The sequence below is a fragment of the Eurypyga helias genome, unplaced genomic scaffold (assembly GCF_000690775.1).
Source record: "Eurypyga helias isolate BGI_N326 unplaced genomic scaffold, ASM69077v1 scaffold44543, whole genome shotgun sequence".
In the NCBI taxonomy this organism is placed as follows: Eukaryota; Metazoa; Chordata; class Aves; order Eurypygiformes; family Eurypygidae; genus Eurypyga; species Eurypyga helias.
In genome coordinates, this window is record NW_010242657.1 from 36312 (window position 1) to 57344 (window position 21033).

The 21033-nt window shown below is 42.8% G+C and overlaps 1 protein-coding gene across 1 annotated transcript in view; it reads right to left on the minus strand.

Annotated features, from left to right (window-relative positions):
* LOC104507766 (dual specificity protein phosphatase 22-like) overlaps window positions 1–19557 on the minus strand; it is a 32127-nt gene extending 12570 nt beyond the window's left edge. The window contains 2 exon segments of the mRNA XM_010149148.1: window positions 11708–11790; window positions 19542–19557. Of these exon segments, the coding sequence (XP_010147450.1) occupies window positions 11708–11790; window positions 19542–19557 (99 nt within the window).
* Window positions 19558–21033: the final 1476 nt, after the last annotated feature.

Here is a 21033-nt window from a genome sequence, read left to right on the forward strand (position 1 = left end):
TCAGCATCAGCCTATTTGCCTTATTCATAGAGCTTCTCAGGCAGGAGATGGTTAAAGTCATTGGGATTTGGTATTCTGACCGACACATGTCACCTGTATGGTGTTTTTGGAAGGCTGTGGTGACGGACTCCTCCCTGTGAGGAAATAATCACACTCAGAAATAGTTACAGGTGGGATTTCAAAAGTACTGTGTAACAACCTGACTCCCACAAAAATCAACAGTGAAACTCTCAGTGACTTTGACCCGAACACGGTTTGGCCAGAGTTGCTAACTCCTGAGGATCCCACCCTACCATCAAGCCTTGCTTCTCTTGGTTAAAATAACAATGATGATAATAGGATGAAATATCATCCAACTTACTTGCATACCTGAAATACAACAGCGACACAGGATTGTATGGGGCAGGTATTCATAAATGAGACTTCAAGGGATTTTCTGTGTAGATATTCCTATGGTGATTGCTGGGAGTAGCTTTTCTTCACTTATGCTGGATACACTTTCTTTTATAAACATATTGGCAATAGGAAGATACTTAATTACTGAACCTTGCTGTCTCTGACTTACTTTTTTCAAAAAAACTACCCAGAATCATATTATTATTTGTATCTTTGTGCCACAAGATGCTGCTGTCCTTCCTGTGCACATACCCTGCAGATGTATCTAAGAACTGTCCCAAAGAGACCTTTCAAAGCAGTACAGTTTATGCCAGCCAAACAAGTAAATACCTACAACATTTTAGACAGGGTACTAGCATGAAAGAAAGAGACACAACACTATTTTTTTTACCTAGCAGTTTGTTTGCCATCCTGAAACTGCGAAGCATAACTTGTAAGGAGCCAAGATTCGCTGAAACATCAACTAAAACACAGTAAGTGAATCAAAAGATTCTTGAAGGGTCAAGCAGACCAGCTCCTAGTGAAAATTTCAACAAGCTCCAAATCAGTACTTAGTCCAGAGTTTCACAAAATAAACTTGAATCTGGTTGCAAATGCAATACCCAAAGTTGAACCTGAACTGCGTATTAATAAAAATGGAAAGACAAAAGACAAATTTGATGTCAACCACATGGAAGCCTGTATTCTATTTATTAATTGGTTTTTAAGTTAACTCTGTTTTGTTCCGTAGGAATGACAATTCTCTAAAAACCAATCCATGGAGGAAGGACAAAACAGCCCAAAACGGGTATTGTACCACTTCACCTACACACGCACACACAAAATTAGGTGCCACAGAATAGCTGACTCATCGCAAAACACAGCATTTGATCAAAGCAAAGGGAGAAGCTTGCAATTATAAAGACGTATTAAAAGAGAAATATTATTTTAAATCCTGCATGAATACATCCACTTCATTTACTGAATACTGATGCAAATATATCATTATTCAAACATTTCTTTGGCTGACATCTGTCAGTTGTGTCTCACCTCCCCAGACAAGCTTTTTCCCAGATTACCCATTTAAAAAAAAAAAAAATCCAATCTTTTAATTAATCAGAAGTTATGCATGTTCTCAGGTAATAAAAGATTCCGTATATATGGAATGTGTTCAAACTGAAGCTCCTAGGTCAATGAGATGCTGAACACAGCTTTCTTCTGCTCATCTCAATTCACCACTGTCCACTTGCTACTTTTAAATCACTGCTCACCTTGCTTTCTCTGCCTATCACCCTTACCATCAAACACCCCTATCCTCCAACACACACAATTCTCTAAACCTTCTCCTTATTATTCACATGAAGATCCTAACCGATGCCCTCACCAAATAAAAGCAGCACTCCCAATTTCTTTTGGTGTATTTAACCTGTTAAGATTATCTCAAAAAATCATTAGAATAAACTATAATTTACTGTTCTGTTTTCTGTTTCAGCAGACAGAGTAACCACCAAAACTAGATTTCTGTCTTTCTTAGGCCCTGAAACTAAATGCTACAGTTAAACCGATACAGTGAGAGCTAACAAAACTAGAGCAAGTATTCCGATTTCAAGATTGTCAAAGTTGAAACAAGCGAGAGTCAAGTAAAATTTCTAAAATTCACTGTTATTTGAGAAACAACAACAACACTTGCACAATTTCATCTCAGATTCAACAATTAAGTCAGTTCCGCTGCAGTGAGAATCGAGGTACTAAAACCAAAAGAATTTTAGGTGCACACATGAGGTTTCACACTACAGTTAACAAGGTATTCATGGAATTGCAGTCTTTTTCAGGTTTCTGATTATTTGAGAGGTTGATCTAAGATGGGAAACTGAACAGTTATCTCACATTTGGAAAAGTCAACAAGGCCATAGAACACCACCTTCCTAATATATTTAGCTTTTAAAAAAAAGATAATTCAATCTTTGTTATTAAATCCAGTATTTCATGAAGTGCTCAGGAAATGCAACAGTCCCAGTGCTTAAGGAACACTCAGTTTCTATTTTACTTACCTATAATCTATTTTAAAAACTCCAGCTTCTTTTTAACTAAAACCGTAAAAACTGGCATTTGGGGTTTTTTTAGTAGAACGTGTAGAATTTTGCAGTAGCAATATGATACACCTAGAAGTGCTACAGGTCAGTGACTGAGAACAGGATATCTAAAGAGCACGCACAAGTTTAATTGCACAGTGCCAAGAATGATTTCTACTCTGAACAGGATAAGGTGCAAGGAACAGTCATGTGAGACAAACGCAGCACCCACATGGATATTTGCTCCTTTGTAATGATCAAAGATGCTCTGAAGTCATTAAGAATAATGCTCAGTTTGATTGCACCCTAAATCATACTAACGTATGGTTTGCCCGTGAAAGAAAAGTGTCCAGCAATTTCTGTACAAGTCTGAGTACTCTAGCAAAACTACAGTAGGCATGAGAATCAGAGGAAAGACTAAAAATGCTACTTATTACTTCATGTTTAGTGGCTTTTCCAAGTAATTTTTTACAGATGTTCTTCAGAACGTTGTCCCCACCCCTACAGTATATACAACATTTCTGAAGTTCTAGCTAGGACTGGAAACCTGAATCTAAACCTTTAGACATTAAAAGGTGAGGAGAGGGGAAAAGAACCTCAAATTACAAGATTTCTGTTCTTCAAGGGCAGGGGGTGGGGGGAAGGGGTTGTAAAAAAAAAAAAGTTTAAAAGGAGCAGGATTGTATTTTTGGCATTAAAGCACTCTATTTAAATTTATGTAAAGATACCATCAACGACTTCCAAGAAAGTTTTTTTAAACCTAAACCCCTAAACTTAAATTTGTGAACCCAGATGCAAATAGAAAACCTCCAGCACCTGGCAAGTTCTTTCAGGTTAGTCAAAAACCATGTGTTAATTTGAGTCGTCACACCAACAGATGAGGGCAGGAGGACTTATTTTTGTTTAGGGGCATTTCAGCAAAAAAGCTAAAGTGGGAAACAGCCGGCACAAAGCTTCCTCAAGCCAAACCAACAAGAGTTTATCAAGGGGTTTTGTCCAGTAATGCACCAAACTGAACCTGCTAAACTGAAAACCGTTCAACCGTTTGTTTGTCCTTTCAGTTACTTTCTGTAGCAATCACCATTGGTGCTGATTTTATTAATGACTCATAGAAAATACATTTGTGTTTCAGCAAAAAACAACCACTAATTGACTTTAGCAAACAACACGCTCAGGTTTGGTTTTGAAAACTATTATAAATGAAATTGAAATTACATGAAGAATCTGAACAACACAAAGCGGGATGCTCCTGCAACAGAACTTATATATTTGGTTTGTCTTATCTTGAATAATACAATAGTTTTTACAAGTCACGGGGGATTTTTTTTGCAACGTTTGTTCATGGTTTTCTTAGGAAGTAGTTTCAGTGACACTTTCGAAAAGTCCGTATCATTGAGGCTGTAATGTGCCGATCACAAATACAATGTGTCCTGAAAAATCTCCATCACCTCTTCTTAAAGTTATAAGAGGGAAATGCTGAAGAGTTAAGGATTTTGCTTTGTGCAAGTAAAGAGCTACACATATTATTTCTAATTCTAGCCCTGATTCCAATTCCAACCTGGCTTGTGTGAAGGAATGCAGAGTGGGATAAAACAATAATGAGTACATACCAAATTGTGGTTTATCTCCTTAAGGATACACCAAGAATATTTGCAGGACTACATATTTCAGCTGAGAGGAAGGACCTTGTTACTCTGCCCTGACTAGATGATGTATTCAAGCCTCAAGGCATGTCAGGGCATATCTAACGTCTGAGCACTCACTACCTATCCCACTTGGTCCCTGAACCCTCAAGGAGATCTTTAAGAACAATAAAACAATATATCCCACCTGCCCCTTTCTTTCAGGGAACACTGGAACATCTCCGCACAGAACAGGTCAGAGCATTTGCTCTGTTCTGGTTAACGCCGTATCCAAGCAACATCTCCCACGCGAACAGCTCGCCATGGAAAGCTTCCAATGGTCCTCGTCCTCTCCTCCCTGCCATCTGCCGCTACAGGAACACGCTTCCTCGACACAGCCAGCGCGCACCGAGCAGTTCGCACAGCGAACCAATTCAGTGTACCCCCACAGCAGCCTCCGCCAAGGGTACCTCGCGACGAAGGCCCGGCCTGACACACTTTAAAAGCCACTCTGTGGAAGCCTCTTGGAGGCTTTTTAGCGGCTGACCAAAGTCGTTTTTGAAAAATTAGTCAGAGGTCCCTATTTCACAAGCAGAGCTGACGCCAGGCAGGGCACTACTTCACACCAGAGAGAATCTTCTGGTGCCACTACACCTGAAAGAAAAACGGTAGCTGTTTTGCTCAGCAAGGCCTTCTGAAACATCTCACGAGGGGAAACCCTTACCATGAAAAGGCAGTGAAACATTGCAGAAGAAAGTTAATTATTTATTGTTATTAGAAGTGCTTGTACACCTCCTCTCGCTGGCAGCATGAAGGCCGAAAATTGACAGCTCCCAACACTGTGCGACAGATGGAAATGCCACAGTCTGACTTGACTAAACTACTGATTTGCGGAGCTGATCTTCATGCAACAGTAATGATCTTGTGATATGATATTAGCAACTCTGATTTTGAAGGCCATCTCCCTTGCCATCTCCCTCTTTAAAAGCTCCCACAAGCCTTTGGGCTGGCTACCAAAGACAGCAGAGTCTGCACAGAGGACACGTCACTCAGCCATACCCAGCAGGGACTTCTCTCATCATGTCACCAAGATGCAATTTTCATATACGAACGGCCTCCTACGGCTCGAGACTTCCGTATGCTACCCAACGTCGTTACAAGGATTTTAACAGACTGGCGGTTCTCACAGGCTGAACAGCATCTGTCCAGAATTAGCACACATGGGTTTTTTGTTAAAAAAATAAAAGTATGGCTGATTTGTTTCCCAGTATTCCTTCATTTAGTTATTTTGTGTTGAGAAATGATATGCTTTTGATTCCAGACAAATGTTTTCTGGACTGGCGTCCACATGAGGATATTCCTTCGGATTACAGAACCAAAGAAGAAAGCACTAAGGCAGCTTTCAGCACTTCCAGAGTCATCAGCTGGGGGAGCTGGGGGCAAGACACAGGAATTTGTTTTGGTTTACCACAGAGTAATCCCTGTTACATGCACAAAATTAAGTCAGTCCAGAACGTGCAACCCTGGGAGAAAGACAGAAGTTTCTACCAATTGGTGATGGAAAGAAAGAATTAGAAAACTAAAAGGGGCTGTGGCTATTCTCCTTCAAAGCTTCAGTGAAAGCTCCCCCATAGTAAACCTCATCACATTAAGTGCTAACACCAGATATGCTAGGTTTCTCTAGCAAAAAACCCAAAATAGCTGCAAAAATACTATTCACAAACTACGCTAAACCGATTACTTGCATGGTGCCAGAGCTGCCAGTTCAGTTCCTCTATAGTCTAGTTTGCTTCCCTTTCCTGAGGCTATTGTGCCCAGCTTACACCGCATTAGGATTTACAACATCCAGCCAGGCTTAAGAAATATGCAACTGGATTCCAGATGTTAATGCAAGCTGATATGAATGTACTATCTCTACTAGGTCTGCAGACCATGTCCATTTGATCTTAGAGACATTTTTCAGGTTTTGAAAGGCACTCAGTCATTTAGCTCTTCAGTTTCCTCCAAAGGTCTGGATTTACCAGTCATACGCTTTGTCTTTTAATTCATAAACCTGATCCAGCACTTCCTCTTGTGATTTCCCCAGCTGCCAACATTCTCTTCCGTAACACCTCATAGAGCAGGTACATCACAGCATTCAGCAGAGAGAAAACTGGTGCAGAGAAGTTATACAGTTTCTCTGTAGCATCCTTACTTCTCTACCACTTCCATTCCTCACACGTACTGCTTCTGTTTCAGTTACAGCATCTTTTTGTTCCCTGTACTCTCAGAATGCATTTAACTATTTACTCAGGGAGTATGAAAGACTGTTGTAAAAGATCTGTATAGATGTTTCTACTGTGCTCTTCCCTTTCAGTTCAGCTTCTTGGATACTGAGTATTTAAAATCCTATTTCTACTCTGATTAAAGTTTTAAAATTTGCAGTAATAATAAAAAAAAAATCTAAAATTCTTTGTGAGATGACCCGGCCTACAATTTTTTTTATTTTAAAAGAATGCAGTTCATTTAAGTTGTGCTGGCTGCACAAGCTAACAGACTGGACAAAAAAAGATTTTCAGTCAGCAATTAGCTCTTTTCTACCTCCTCCACCCCTCCACCCACCTACCATATCAACACTTACTTAGGTAGCTATCAATTCAGGAAAAAGGGGAGGAAAACCACTGCCCTGGAGATAGCATGTACCAGATTAAGATGATATTATTAATGGCAACAGAATACAAAGAAAAAAAAAAAAAGAAGAATAAGTAACTGTCTCGCGGGTGGTCTGGTTAACGATGCAGAATGAGAGGGGGAAAACCCATAACCTACAAAGCTAACTACGATGCAGAATGAGAGGGGGAAGAAAACCCATAACCTACAAAGCTAACCTTTTAAGAAAGTTAGAGAAAAAGAAGGGCAAATGTTTCATAGGCATCACAGAGTATTTTCTCAGCAACCAGAAGACATTTTTGCAACATTTAAAAAATTCCACGCCGTGCTTTAAGATCACTCTCTTTGTTTGGAGAAATCCCACAAACGGTAAAGACTTGAAACAGAACCATCTGGCCCATGAGTATCACAGGAACACAGATCAGCTATTCACATGAAACAGAAACGCCCAAAACTTAGGACAGCTTTGGTACTGAGCAGAGAAAGATGACAACACTGCCCAGCCCAAAACACTGTGCATGTTTTGTTGGGATTTCACTTACTTACACTTCATTCAAATGACTTTAATTGAAACTATCACATACACCGATATACTTTTTCCTCATCTGAAAAATCTCAACACACTAAAAATAAAAACAAAACAAATACTCAGTGGCAACAGAAAACAAAAAGAAGGCAAACTGACATGCATATAGAAGCAGCACACATGGCAAAAGTCTACTCTTTCATGATAAACAGAGTTAGCAACGGAAAGCTTTCGTGGCAGAGGACAGCACAGGAGTGCCCAGGTGAACTCTCGCTGATTTAAGACGTACGTTACTGCAGTCGTCAGGCTGTCTCCAAGGTGAGTGCTGCATACAGAGCTTCCCGCGACGCAGCAGCACCCAGTCTGACATCCCTAAAGCTAGAAAGAAATTAATGGCAAAGGACTCCACAACCATGGGAGACCGGTAGCAGGATTCATACATTTATTAGATCGAACCTCTGGTGCAGGTCAAGAGCAACAGCAAAATGACTGACAAATGCGTGGTGGAGCACGGGAAAGAGACTGGGAGGCCCAGTCCGTTTCTTGACTGATGGACAGGTGTCTATAGAGTGCACACAACAGTCACCACAACTGGCACCCCAAAGCATCTCAGACGGACGAAGGACTGTGAAATGCTCCGACTGTCAAGTTCAAAGACCTCTGTAACTCAGCCTTACTTGAATCAGCTTCCACACAATGGAGCACGTGAGAAAAATCAACTGTCGCCTCTGGCAGCGTATTTCAGCACTTCCCCTCGCAGTCAAAGCCTGGCTAACTTCCAGCCTGAACCTGTGTGTCATCATTTGTCAGCCATGCTGTTCTCTAAGGTGGGTTCTCTGTATGGGGACCTATGGACTGGCATCGGACCATCCCTGCCTCTCTTTCTGGCTCACACCTCTCTGGGACAGGGATTGAACGACTGACCAGACCTTCCAGCAGCCTCTCCGCCCCCAGGACTCCTGCTGTACTCCTTCCTGCATTACACGCAGCCATCGCTGCGCAGTGCACCGGAGGAAGCGCTCTTGGTTTTCCCAGTATTTAGGCATGGGGGTATATAGGTGTGTGGCTGGGGGGTGGGGAGGGAAGGGTAAGAGTGAGGATTAAGGACACTGGAAGTTCAGCTGCTCGGACATAACTGCCCACCGCAGCGCACACTTTCCAGAGTGGGATGCAGCTGTTTCCAAGCAGCTGCACAATCCGCACCAACATTCTGTTTGGTCTGAGCCTACATTTGTCTCCACATAACATCCCTCAGGACAGGGTCAAACTCATGGGAAATCCACAGAGAAACACTCTCAGCCTCAATGGACCTGCAGCCAGATTCTCGTAGGCAAGATTAACAAGATTTGCCTTTATATCCTTTGCTTAGATCAACTGGTACAACAACACATGTTAGACTCCAGATCTAGTGCAGTGGAGAATTAATGTAGAATTGCTCAGGATTAGTTAAAAGTGTTTCCACATTCCCTGTGGGTTCTGACTGACCGCACCAGCTTGGTTAGGCTACAAGGATGTCCTAACAGTCAGATCTTTTGGCCTCCAACCCTGACAGCTATTTATTTGTCCTAGCTTAAAAAAGGGGGTTCTACCAAGAGATCCAACACAATCACTGCCAGATATATTATTATTTAAAGGACACTCGGAGATACCTGTGTCCTCGTCTGCCTTTCAGTGTCTCTTATATTCTGCACAGAGATTTTAAAACCTGAACTACCTGAGAAATAGATTAGAAAGCAGGTTGCAAGAAACCTAATCGTTCTCCTCTGCAAATGGCTTTTGTGAGGATTTATAAAATGTCTGTGAGTGTTCCATGGGAAGCCGTCCAAAGCGCCCCGAAGGAGCCAACTCGATTCACCAGGGCTATTGCCCCTGCAGGAGTACACACAATGCTGCTGAACACCCCTCTTACTCGGGGGGTGACTTCTGTGCATCAGAAATAACAAACCTTGTCCCACACAGTGTGCAGCCCTTTCTCTTGGACACACCACCAGTTACCTAGAGGTTTTTCTGGTGGAATTATAAATGTGCATCTTTAAATTACAAACTGCTTACCTAAGTGGTTAAGATCCTGTATTACAATGGTGTACTTCATTGGAATAATAGCCTTAGGATGCTCTCTAAACATAAATTAATTTCAGGCTTGGTTTTATGAAAGGACAAATTTCCTTGAAACAGCATATACAAGAAGGACTAAGAAGCAATATTGCAATATAGTTCAGGCCAGATTTGGGCAAATTCCTTCCAGTCTAAATCACTTGGAGTTTCATAAGGCAATTCTATGTCTTGTACTTAAGGTAGGCTGCCCATGTCTAAGGGTATAAAAAGTCTTAGAATCCAACTGATTTTCAAACCTTCTTTTTCCAGTTATTACAACATCTAAGTACACTAACTTCCCAAGGCCAAGCTTTGATAACAAGCCATCCACAATGGTTTGTAAATGATCATTGAGATAATATCTGAAACCAAATTTCAGTAAGAAAGGTTTTTGTTTTTTTTTTAAAAAAAAGACTTCTCAACAGGCTTGCTCTATAAATCCTGATCTGATACAACAAATATTTTTTGTGAAACTCTTCAATGACTTCCTAGTAAGTTGGTAAGCTATGAGGAACTAAAGCAACACAGTAAAGCACCAATCAAGTAAAAATGGTCTGTAAGATCAGAGAGAGGCAATGATGTAAGTTGCTGATGTGGCATTTTAAAGCAATACAAGTAAGATCATGAATGATAAAATGGAATTTGCAATCCTTCCACTACGAGAAGAGAAGTTAAGAATTGGAGAAAGGTTTTAGCAGTTTTCCAGATCACATAAAAGGAACATATTGCAGGCTGAAAAAATAAAAGGCATAGTTGGAGAAACCTTTCTTTTAGATGCAGGGATGAATAAAGCAACTCCATCCTCAAGCAGCCCTTACTTGTTCCCATGTCACTGTAACTTTTGAGTCACTATTGCGAACCACACTGGGAACAGATCTGGGTAAATATAATACTTCATGTTTTTTTGTGGGGGTAGCTAGAGGAAGAAATGGTGATTTGGTTATATTTAACCCACAAAAGCTCCCAAGTCTATTTACCATGCAGCCCCACAAACAGATGCGCCGCCACAAGCAAGGTGGCACATGGACCGCCAAAACTACCACCACCACAAGAAACACTGGGCTGAGGCTGCAGCTGATCTGTGCCAAAATTAGTCCTACTTTTCTAAACCTGATAATGAAAAAAAAGCAAGCTTCTATTCATTTTAGAGAACATCACCCTACAGGAAACATTACATCTCCCTTACTTGGTACAACCGTTTCTCTCTTCAACTAAGAGCAGGCTTGAAATTCAGTATGTTTCAGTCTTAACAAGCATCGGACACAACCCAAGTCAAATGGACCGTACAAGAGAGTCAGCAGCTAAACCTCTGCTTCAGCACACTCCTCAGCTGCAGGTCAACCCCGAATTCACCGCTAACTTGATTTTGGTTTTAATCGTGACATACTAGGGACACCTTTTGTCCAGCTTACCTATTGACTTGCTTGGGAGAGATGGAAATTCTGTAGTTTAAAGAATGAATTCATTAGTGACTTTTTACACTAAGAGAATGAAAAGCAGAGATTTCCAACAGCACCTGAGGGGCGACACCAGCAACTGCTTTACCCACTATTTTGCCATATTTCATGAAAAGCTGAAAGCAGGGAAGGAACAAACGAATTTACGGGGACAACAGTTCCCAACATAAATCAAATAGCAGGATTTTAAGCTGTAGCAAAGCCCAGCCGAACTCCCCTCCTTCCAAGGTTAGCAGCTGTAAAGAAGAAAGGACAACAGTCCAACACAGGAGACCTGCAGCCTAGTCCCAGTTCTTACGCTGCTCAAGATGACACAGCACAACAAGTAACTGCAGCTCTTCAGATCAGCTTCCATTCAGTAGAACGAGGAATAATTCTTCCTGTTAAAGTGTTGGAGACCTACAGATGCTCTGCATTATTAGATGTTTTACCTATGAGGGAGCACTGGTTCCTTCCTGACCCCAAACCTAAATAAGGCTATTTTAGACAGAAAAGGACCGCAAACCTCTTCTGCAACCATCTGCTAGAAAGATTCAAGAAAGGGGCCCAAGTACAAAGAAGGGTTGGTAGTGGGGAAGGTGGAGAAGGAAATTTGTTGTTTGTGTGATGCTTGGACTCCACACAGAAGAAAACTTACCTTTACTATTAAATTAATACCACAATCCCGTCGTTGTGTTCTATTGAGTGACAATGTAATTGTCTCTTCCTCTGTCAGTTAGATTTCTTGTTGTTACAACAGCAGCAGCAACAAAAAAATCTGTGACTGGATCCCAAAACTACAGCTGTCAAACATTTCCACAGGAAAAGTCAGTCTCAAAACACCAAATGTACTGAACAAGAAGTTAACCCCAAGATGACTCTAACAGTCAACTGCAAAGCAAGGATTTGCCACGGAGCCCCCACACCTCTTACCTCGAGCATAGGGCGGGCACTGTCGTGGATTGAAAGAATGTGCGTAATGTTATTTTTACTCAATTGCTCTACATCTCGGGCATCTGCAATAAAGAGGAAAAAAAGAAGATAATTTCTTTAATCTCTTGAAACAGACCACCCCCCTTTCTATTGTGCATGCTGAAAAAAATCACTTATCATTGGCACATTTCTTTTTGAAGCTTCAAAAAGTAAAGCAAAACCCCAAACGCAGCTGTTCTAGAACACTATCATCAGAGTGGGTAACGGGAAGACACACTTCTAACTCCAAAACAAATTATATACTATATAAAGAACAAGTTTAAGTGACTCAGGAATGTGTTCTCAAGTCAGAAGTTTCATGTATTTTGCATCTGAAATATAAGTCTGCCTATGCCTGTGTGCAGGTGATGGCCATCTGAACAAGCAGTCAGAGCTGTACAAGATATAGCTTACCTCCCCTCTACCCAAAAATCCCCCTCCAGGACATAACTTTTCACTTGGTAGATAGACCTTGTGATATCCAGGTCTGAGAAGTGAAGCCAACCGTATCCCTTGAATTGAGGTATTAACGGGTGAGCCAAAATGAGAACTAGATTCTTACTTCCTGTGGAACTGGTAGGGAAAAAGGTACATTTAGCCAATATATACCATAGATTTAAGTCTGAATAGAGAGAGAGATGATCAAGATATCGAACATATGAAAAAGCGAATTGCTACAGCAAGGAAGTGCAGTTGTGAAAAGGTGGTTCCTAGACCTGTAACCGAGGGGTTTCAAACATTCAAAACTGGAAAGCAAACTGGGGTGACTGAAAATTTGATGCTACGTATTGCGAAAGCATAGGTTTGTTTCTATGAGAAAGAAGGTAAAACAGATCATCTGTCATCACTGAGCAACTTTCCCCCACACTAAACTATTAAGCACGCCAGAAGATTACCTCAAAAAGCCACTAATACAGGTAAAAGTTAGTTTGTGTCCATTTACTTTTGACCTTTTCGCTTGAGAATGGCACAGGGCACCATGGCAATTGCAGCAGTGGTTTGGTGATGTGAACACCTGCCTTCCAAATCTGCCCATACAATCTGTTCACATTAGCCTGGTTGCACACAAAAAAAAAAGAGCACTGACCACAAAGGTTTCAAACCGGCTCTCTCTAGGTACAAAAATAACAATAGCATCACCTGTACATTCTTTATGTACGTGCAAGAGTTCAATTAGCATCTCTTGCTTCTTATTCCACTCTACTATAAAGTTTCAACGTCTTTTCCACATCACAAAGAGGAATTGGACATTTAATTATACTGCCCCATAGACAAGATCCACATGAGCACAGCAGGCAATCAAATTTAAACCTAATCCAATTATCAAAGCTTCTCTAAGGCTAATAAAATGAAGAAAGAGTCAAAACTGCATTGATTTCACTTGATGCTTGTCAAGCCTGCACGATCAACACAGATGTCTAATCTTTTGGGAGAGATTTACCACAGATTCTGTCTGAAACGGAATTAAGGTCTAGCTTCACAGAAAAATTAAAACTTCCTAAAGATCTCAGAGTGAGCATTTCAAAGAAGAAACTCTAATGCTTGCCAGGAGAGGTCTTCTAATCTACCCCACCTTCAGATTATTTAACAGTTTACATGAGTCTTGATCACTCAGAGAAGACCTAAGCAGGCAAAGGTTTGGAAACCCAGGAGCCAGCCTAAGTGCCCCTAAAAATTCACTGCTTTCTGTTCTCCAAAGGCTAAGGGCAGATTTTAGAGCCTGATGGCTGGAACTCCTGGTGTTAATACCTACTTAGCACAAAGAGACCCTCTAATTATCAGTATGACCCACTTGGTAAGAAATGGCTTGCCACACAAGGCAAACAGCTTTAAGAGGCAATATGATCCAAATTAAATGTTGACTGCTTTGATTAAGCCCAAAGAACTAAGGGGCACAGTACCACGCAAAAGGACTGAAAGATTTTAGTTCTTCAGTTAACCAAAGGCTGAGGCTAAAGGAATTTCAACAAATCAAAACTATACAGTAAGAGAGTGAGATTTCAGATATTCCTAGAAACAAGGTGGAAATGGCTATCCCAGACCTACATCGTAGGGTAACCAGCAGAACCCTCAACAGATCTAGGAAACAACCCTTCAAGCCCCAAAAGTAGAGCAGAAAAATCTTCCCAGCCAATGACTGTGTTATCTGGATCTAAACTTTGAACAGTTTACAAAGGGAAATTCCCCTCATTCCCCTGGCACCTGCCATCAGTCTCTACACATACTACAGACACAGCTACTGAAACAGCAGCACAAATGAGAGATCCCATCACTCACGGTCTCATACCATACATTACTCAAAAAAAAAAAAAAATTGAAGGGGGTAAGCAAAGGACCACCAAAAGCCAGAAGAATCACTGTTACCACAGCAATTTTCATTTCTTTACTGTAGCGCAGTGCTGTGCAACCACACGCAGGCTCACATTTTGAAATCATGGTGTGAAACACCCCATTTCCAAATTAAAACATGAAAGAAACCTATCAGAGTCCATCTTGTGCATCCCTCAAGGGTCTCTCAAACATGGTATTATTCTTCACAGCAGGTTACCTAACATTCTATTTCATACAGCAAAAGGTTTCTCAGCTGACGTGGACTTTTGAGTAAAGCCTTCAGGAAACTCTCCTCACACAAGGACGCAGTTCACACTGGGGAAGACTTCCTCTCTCCCTCCCGCACCCATATTTAGCTTCTTTTCTCTCAATCTCATTCTGTGACTCCTAGCTGAACCTCTACTCATACGGAGAACGCTGCAAACACTTAATTGTAAAAGCAATGGCAAAGTCATCAAAATGGGATCGGGAGGGATGTCAGAATTTGTTCCCCTGAAGCTCTGGGAAGCTTTACAGTGTGTATGGGAAGCAAATCACCTAGAAAACTGTGCTTCCAGCCCCCATATGCAAAAGGCATAATACTGCTCCAACCACTCCGGTTAAGACACATCGATGACTGAAGGACTCCAATACGAGGGTGATAAAGTCTCAAATGTGCATGCAGCCCTTCTTACTTCAGTATTTTAGTCCCTCCACAGAGATGCAAGGTGAGAAATGAAGATTTCTCCCTTTGTAGAGTTAGATGGGAAGAAACAGCTGTAATCTTTTCCACCTCTACTGCCAACAGCTAATTACAAAAAGCATCCTGCCAGGAATGGGGCAAAAAAAGCACTATAGTGATACGGGCCTGATCTGCAACACTTAACTGCAACTCACTTGTGAATTTAGAAGATTAAATGTCTCCGCAAAATCAGTGAGATTAGATTAAGTTTATTTTCATTTTGTCACCTTTGCTCCCATTAGCCAGCTATCCCAAACTAAGGACGTCCGCCCTTCTTCCTCCTCCAACAGCCACATTTCTGACTTTTGTTGCTAGTCTGAAGAGACAGCTATGCTCCTGTAACACAGGAAGCCAGTAAATATTAAGTTTTCAGGATAAAATTTTAGGTTATGTATCCAGAGACAAGATGAGTGCTTAGAGAAGGAAGGCAAGTCAGCCCAGTACGTACAACAGTATTAAGTCTCTATCTGCAGATGTCGAGAGACTATAGTTTCATCATCACCAAATTCTATTTTTTTTAATAAATAAAGCAACTTCTTGTCTACACTTCATTTTCTGCTTCGGAAAGAACTAAACACCTAGGGAACACCCTCGTCAGTGGTTCAGAGCACTGAGAACTATTACTGAGAAGGATTTCCCATCAGGAGAGCTTTGTTCCAGAGTCCTGTGATCCGCACTTACAGACACACACACGGAAACTACACACACACGAACAAAAACTCCACATCTCCTGTCCCCACTCCACACTATGTTCTAATACATATTTTGTCCCAGCCTGTCAGAACGGCCTTTTTGAGGAGTAAGAAAGGTGGGGAAAAGGGTCCAGTACCCTCTTTAATGAAAGTACGTATAAAACGTCTTTCTTCAAAAGGCGAAAAAGGAAACGGTATCTTCACCCTCTCCTGTTTTCAGTATCTGAAATAAAACCTTAGAAAAGGGAACTTTAAAAAAAAAAGAAAAAGAAAAATAAAATTAAGTAGCTGGAATTAACTGGATCTAGAAAGACAGCAGGACCACTCAGCGGGCACTGCCGTGTTACACACTTATCAACAGGAAGGGCAGAAACTTTCCCAAGACTCTCCATCTCATCCACAGCAACACTGGACTCTTTGGGGGGAATTAAACCTCATATTGTGGCTTTCCCTTTCAAATCAAAAAGCCCCCAAATATTCCATGGGAAAACCTTGAATCTTCCAAATATGATTACAAGCAAGGAAAGACACAAGCTTTTTAATACTCAAGGTGGCAACACTCATGAGTCCTTGGTGCTCCCTACTGCTACACACCTTCCAGTCTGGAACCAAACAATTTAGAACCTAGTATCAGAAGAAATGGCAGGGTTTTGCCTATTTGTGCAGAGAAGCAGGCTAAATAGCTCTGTCATATCAGTCTCTTAAGGAACAAAGCACCTATTTTCATTGTGAGCACAGATGCCTTTGAAGGTTTCCAGGGCAGAAGACACATGGGCATGCAATCCCACAATAAATTCTTTGTCTTTTGAGAGGATTGAATCTCATCTGTAAGGTACAACTGGAACAACCCAAAATTTCCCGCAAACCAGAGGCAGGGAAAAAAGCTAAGTTCCTCTTTCTCTTCCCTCATTTTTCTCTCTTAGCCCCCACGCTCCCATTTGCAAAGAAATAACTCCTACTTAACTTTCGCTGAGGAAGCCTGAGAGCTCTTTCCTTCTGGGCTTTCAGACCAAGCTCAGTCTTCGTATTTTGTATGGACATCTGTGGTTCTTCTTGGATTTTTCTGCCCTCTAGCTGTGCAACCTCAAATACACTCTCTCAGGAACATACCACGATTTTAATGTGCTGTTGGTGAGCAGAATCATGCTTACGGATCTTCTAACAAGCACTTAACCACATGCCGAGTTCTATGCTTTTCTCAGCCAAGTTTTCCAGAGATATATTCAAGTCCCATGGACTTGAGGGGATTTCAGCATGTACTTCAGTGTTTTCCATTATCAGACTACACATAACTTCTACCCTAAAGACCCCAAGGTGCTTACAAAAGCCCCTCTCGTCCCATGTGCCTAAAGGTTCACGCAGAAGCGGCCAACCCTGAGGCAGCAATCTCAACTCCCATTTCTGCCACAGATTTATCTCACAAGTTTCTCTTGGGCCTCAGTTCATGTCCCAGTCAAAAGTGGAGGAGTTTGCACTTCCTCTGCCAGGGACTGGTTTTAAGTTGATTAGGCCTAAAAATGACAGTAAGAAACCTTAAAGTAGAAATATTGCTGAATGTGGAATAATGCCCCAAGCGGAACAATTGCTGAAGGCTTTTCCCAGGGTGTTTAACATCTTTACCATCCTGCTTTCACTCAGCAGGAGAACACCCAGCCCTCCTCCCAGGCTGCCAGTGTTCCCAGAGGTCTGGCATGCAGCAGGGAGGCAGGAGCCTGCGTAGAACGGGATTCTGCCCAGGCTCCCTGGAGAGGAGGCTACCCTCCAGAAAGCAGATCATGGCGATCCACAGACACTCCCCCTGACTCACCTTCCAGAGAAGCTCCCTCCTCTCTACTTACTGTCCAGAGACCCAGAGGGTGCCACGATGCCTCAGCCCTGGGTCCGTGTGAGATGCACAGTGCCAGGAATTCATTATTACTCCTCTTACTGGCAGGATGCAGCTTGATGCAGTTCAAGCTACCAGTCTCAAGCTGAAGAAATAGGAGACTGCTCCAAAGTGCATTATAGGAAATAACGTTGTAAACCCATGTCTTTAGGACATTTCAGCTGCCCAAACCAGGATACTCTAACCAACTGTGCATGCTGCCGAGTATTTCTCAGTCAACGACCCCCTTTATGGCAGCCTCTAAATTCATTAATCACTTCTTGAAAAAGTGCCACAAATCAAAACATGCCCCAGGAACACAGCAATCAAACTCCTCCAGAAAAATACACTGGTGATTAACCAACTGTCTGTTCCTAAGTGGGATGACTTCACCGCACAGAGAGCAGCGAGGCAGGTGGGTGTTGAGGGGCAGGGGATGCAGAAAAAGATAGAATTGTAAGAGTTTGCTTTTGTATAGTGAAATACTGTAGCACCAATATTCTCTCTCACTCTCCAGGTACGGTAGTTAATTTGAGCTTATAACAAGGGATACTGATGATGGTAGAACATAATGATTAAATGCAATGTGAGCAAAGGTCATAGCAATAAATAGCAAACATCTTTGTGGTTTTTAATCAATTTAAAAAACAGACTCCGTAACACCAACACTGAGATTAACAGCAACCCATCCTAACTCTCTTTTTATAGAGGTAGCTGATGCATTTCAGCCTCTACTTTTTTCAACTAAACTCGCAGAAACACTGCCCACTCGCACCACCTTCACATGCGTGCCCCTACTCTATGTGGAGAAGTGACCCAACGTGCCATTTAAGGACCACTGGCAAGGCGCACGACTGAGCGGCCAGAGCAGCACGAGCGAGAGAGTTGCTGGCCCTGGCATCGGCAGAGGTGCTGACTCACTCTGCAACCTTGGCCAACTCCCCTCAGCTGGTCCAACTGCTCATCAGCTGAAAACAGAACTGCACCAAGAAACAGATGCTCTGGCTGAGTTTCGCTCCCCTGGGCGGGTTGTCAAGGGCTTACCAGCAGGACGGCCACAGCGAGGGGCAGGTCGGCAGCCACGTTCCTTGGACCCATCCTGCCAGACAGCCTGAAACCTAAAGGACTCTGCTACCAAACCCTCCCATCCCACCCCTTTCCCTAAATTACTTGACAGGAAAGGAAAACAAAACAAAAAATTAAAAAAGAGGAAGCAACATGGCTGTGACCAAGTTAGCTCTGTCACTGGCCCATGCAGCGGTCCATCGAAAGCATTTGCAAAATGATCCTATTTTCCTTTTCTCCCCTCCTTTCATTACCTACTTCCACCAGTATAAAAACTCACCTCCATCCCCTCATTTTCCTCACCGTGGCATGATTAACTCCCTCTCACACACTAGCCGGTGTACTTTGTGTTTGCATCCCAGTGTGGCAAAAGGGAGCTTTGAACTTCCCCTGTACCCCCGGGCTGCCTCTCAAGGTGATTGGCTCCACTTCCCAAGGGGCAGCAACGTGGGTCAGCAGGTCCAGCGGCAAGTAAATCAGGAAAAACTCACTGAACTCACAGGTTTCGGGTTGGGGAAGGAAGGGTGGGCATGAGGCAGAGAGGAGGTGCAGCACCATCTAAATCCAGTACAGTCATTGTCCAATCTTAACAGGCCAGCTACCATATCAGACAGACCAGGAAGGACAGGATATCACGGTAGCCTCTGAGTCCCGCTTTGCTGCTGTACCCAAGCATATAGGAAATGCAGGGTCTACATGTTATCAAAATGACTGTACAGGCTCAACTGGTTTACTTCTGAGTAGGGACAGTCAGCTGGAACTGCTGCTAACAGACTGCGTTGAGAACAGGTCACTTATTTGGAGGTCTGCATAAAGTTTCCTGTGTTTTCTAAATATGGCTCTGTCTTTCTGTACGTAAAAAAAATAAACCTCATGCAAAAAGGAAAAAAAAAAATCCAAAGAATCTTACATCTGTGACACGGACAGTGCGAGTATCAGTGGTCAGCTAGCAATCTGCAGACCTGTCAGCCTCGCAAGCAGTGAGAACAGAACTCTTTAGCAGTTGTTATAAATAACCAAAATAATGAAAGCAATGAGGAGGAGGCATACTAAGCCTTTACTTATAAGGAAGGCTTGAAATCAGCTTTACAAAGTATCAGCCTGGCTCACAGGCTTGCCTGCCAAGCATGGGAATCATTTAAGGCAGGCCAATGTTCAGGAATTCCAGCTGAAGCATGCTCCAAGGAGATGGCGTTCATTTTTCTTCAAGTACTTGCAGCACAGCACACGGATGAGAGAGCAAACAAGTTCTTCTTTAAGTGCTACCAGGTTGAATCCAGCAATGAAGCAAGACGGGGTTAAAGCAGCTGCAGAGATGTCAGAGAATCCCGTAGGCCTGCGAAACAACACCTGAAGACCCCTGCTAATTAAGCCTAGAGATAATGATAAAACTAATCTTACCTTTAAAGTTGCCAATGAACAAGCCAGGCAGAATCTGTGAGAAAGAAATATAGTATCAAATACAGATATCTTGTGGTAAGACAAATTGACAAAGTTCAATTTGCATACAGGATGGAACATACTACTTTAGCAGACTATTGTCAAAAGCCACCTCAAAAGCGCTGACAACATTTTGTGCCTTTCTGCAGCCTCCTCAAACTACACGGCCCTAGGTACGCCGTGCCTCGAGAGCGTTCGTTGACAGCCGGGACTGTTAATTGTGTGGACTCTCCCATAATGGAGGCTCTCCAAGGATAGGAAAAGTGGTTTACAAATACGCCCTGGGCCTCGCAGTGCACCCCTCCCCCTGTCCCCCGCAGCAGGATAAGAGTTCCCCTCATCTAACTAATGATGAAACTTCATACAGAAGTGGTGATTTGCTTAAAGTTGCTAAGCAAGCTGGACAAAGCCCTGCAAAATGACAGCCTTCAAGCCTCTGGAAGCGGAGAGCTGCGCGAGTCAGGCCTGCAGAACCGCGGGGTTCCTCCACAGAGGCCACGGCTGCTGTGCATTCGTACACAGAGAATCCATGGAAGCCCTCGAGTCGCAGGTTTCTCTCCCAGAAGCCTGCACAGGTCTGTGTTACAGGACTCTGGGGAGTTTCAAGGTCAGCCTGAGGACCGGCCCGCACAGCCCGAGGACGCGTGCGTGCATGCAGGGAGGCAGGTGACACCGCAGTGCTACCCCTCCCCACCCTCTCATAACCCTCCCAACTTGGGAATGGCAGCAATGACATGAAAAACCCCCACCCACACCAAACACACGTTTTCTGGCCAAGAATTGTGTTCCCTGCCACCTGAAGTCTCTGACCCACATCCTTTGAGGAGACCAGAACTGTGGTGGTGTAACCCTATGATCCATTTTTCCTCAGCGCATGCAGAGCATACCACCAATACAGCTATGTCGGCGCTGACTTCCTAAAGCCTTAGCAACACCCATGTGTCACCACAACAGCAGCAACAGTCTCTCGGGTGCAGCTATTTAAAGGGAAAACTCCACCCATTTTGCTCAGTCCGGCAGCCGCGAAGTTCCGAAAGTCATGAAGGACTTTTCGTCAGGGATTATCACCCCAGCCTCTGTTTCACTGCAGCCTTCCAGCTGAAAGGCGACCCAGCTTACCACGTAAAGGTTAGCAGGCTAGCAGAAAGGCCTGCAAAATAGCTTCTGATCTGCC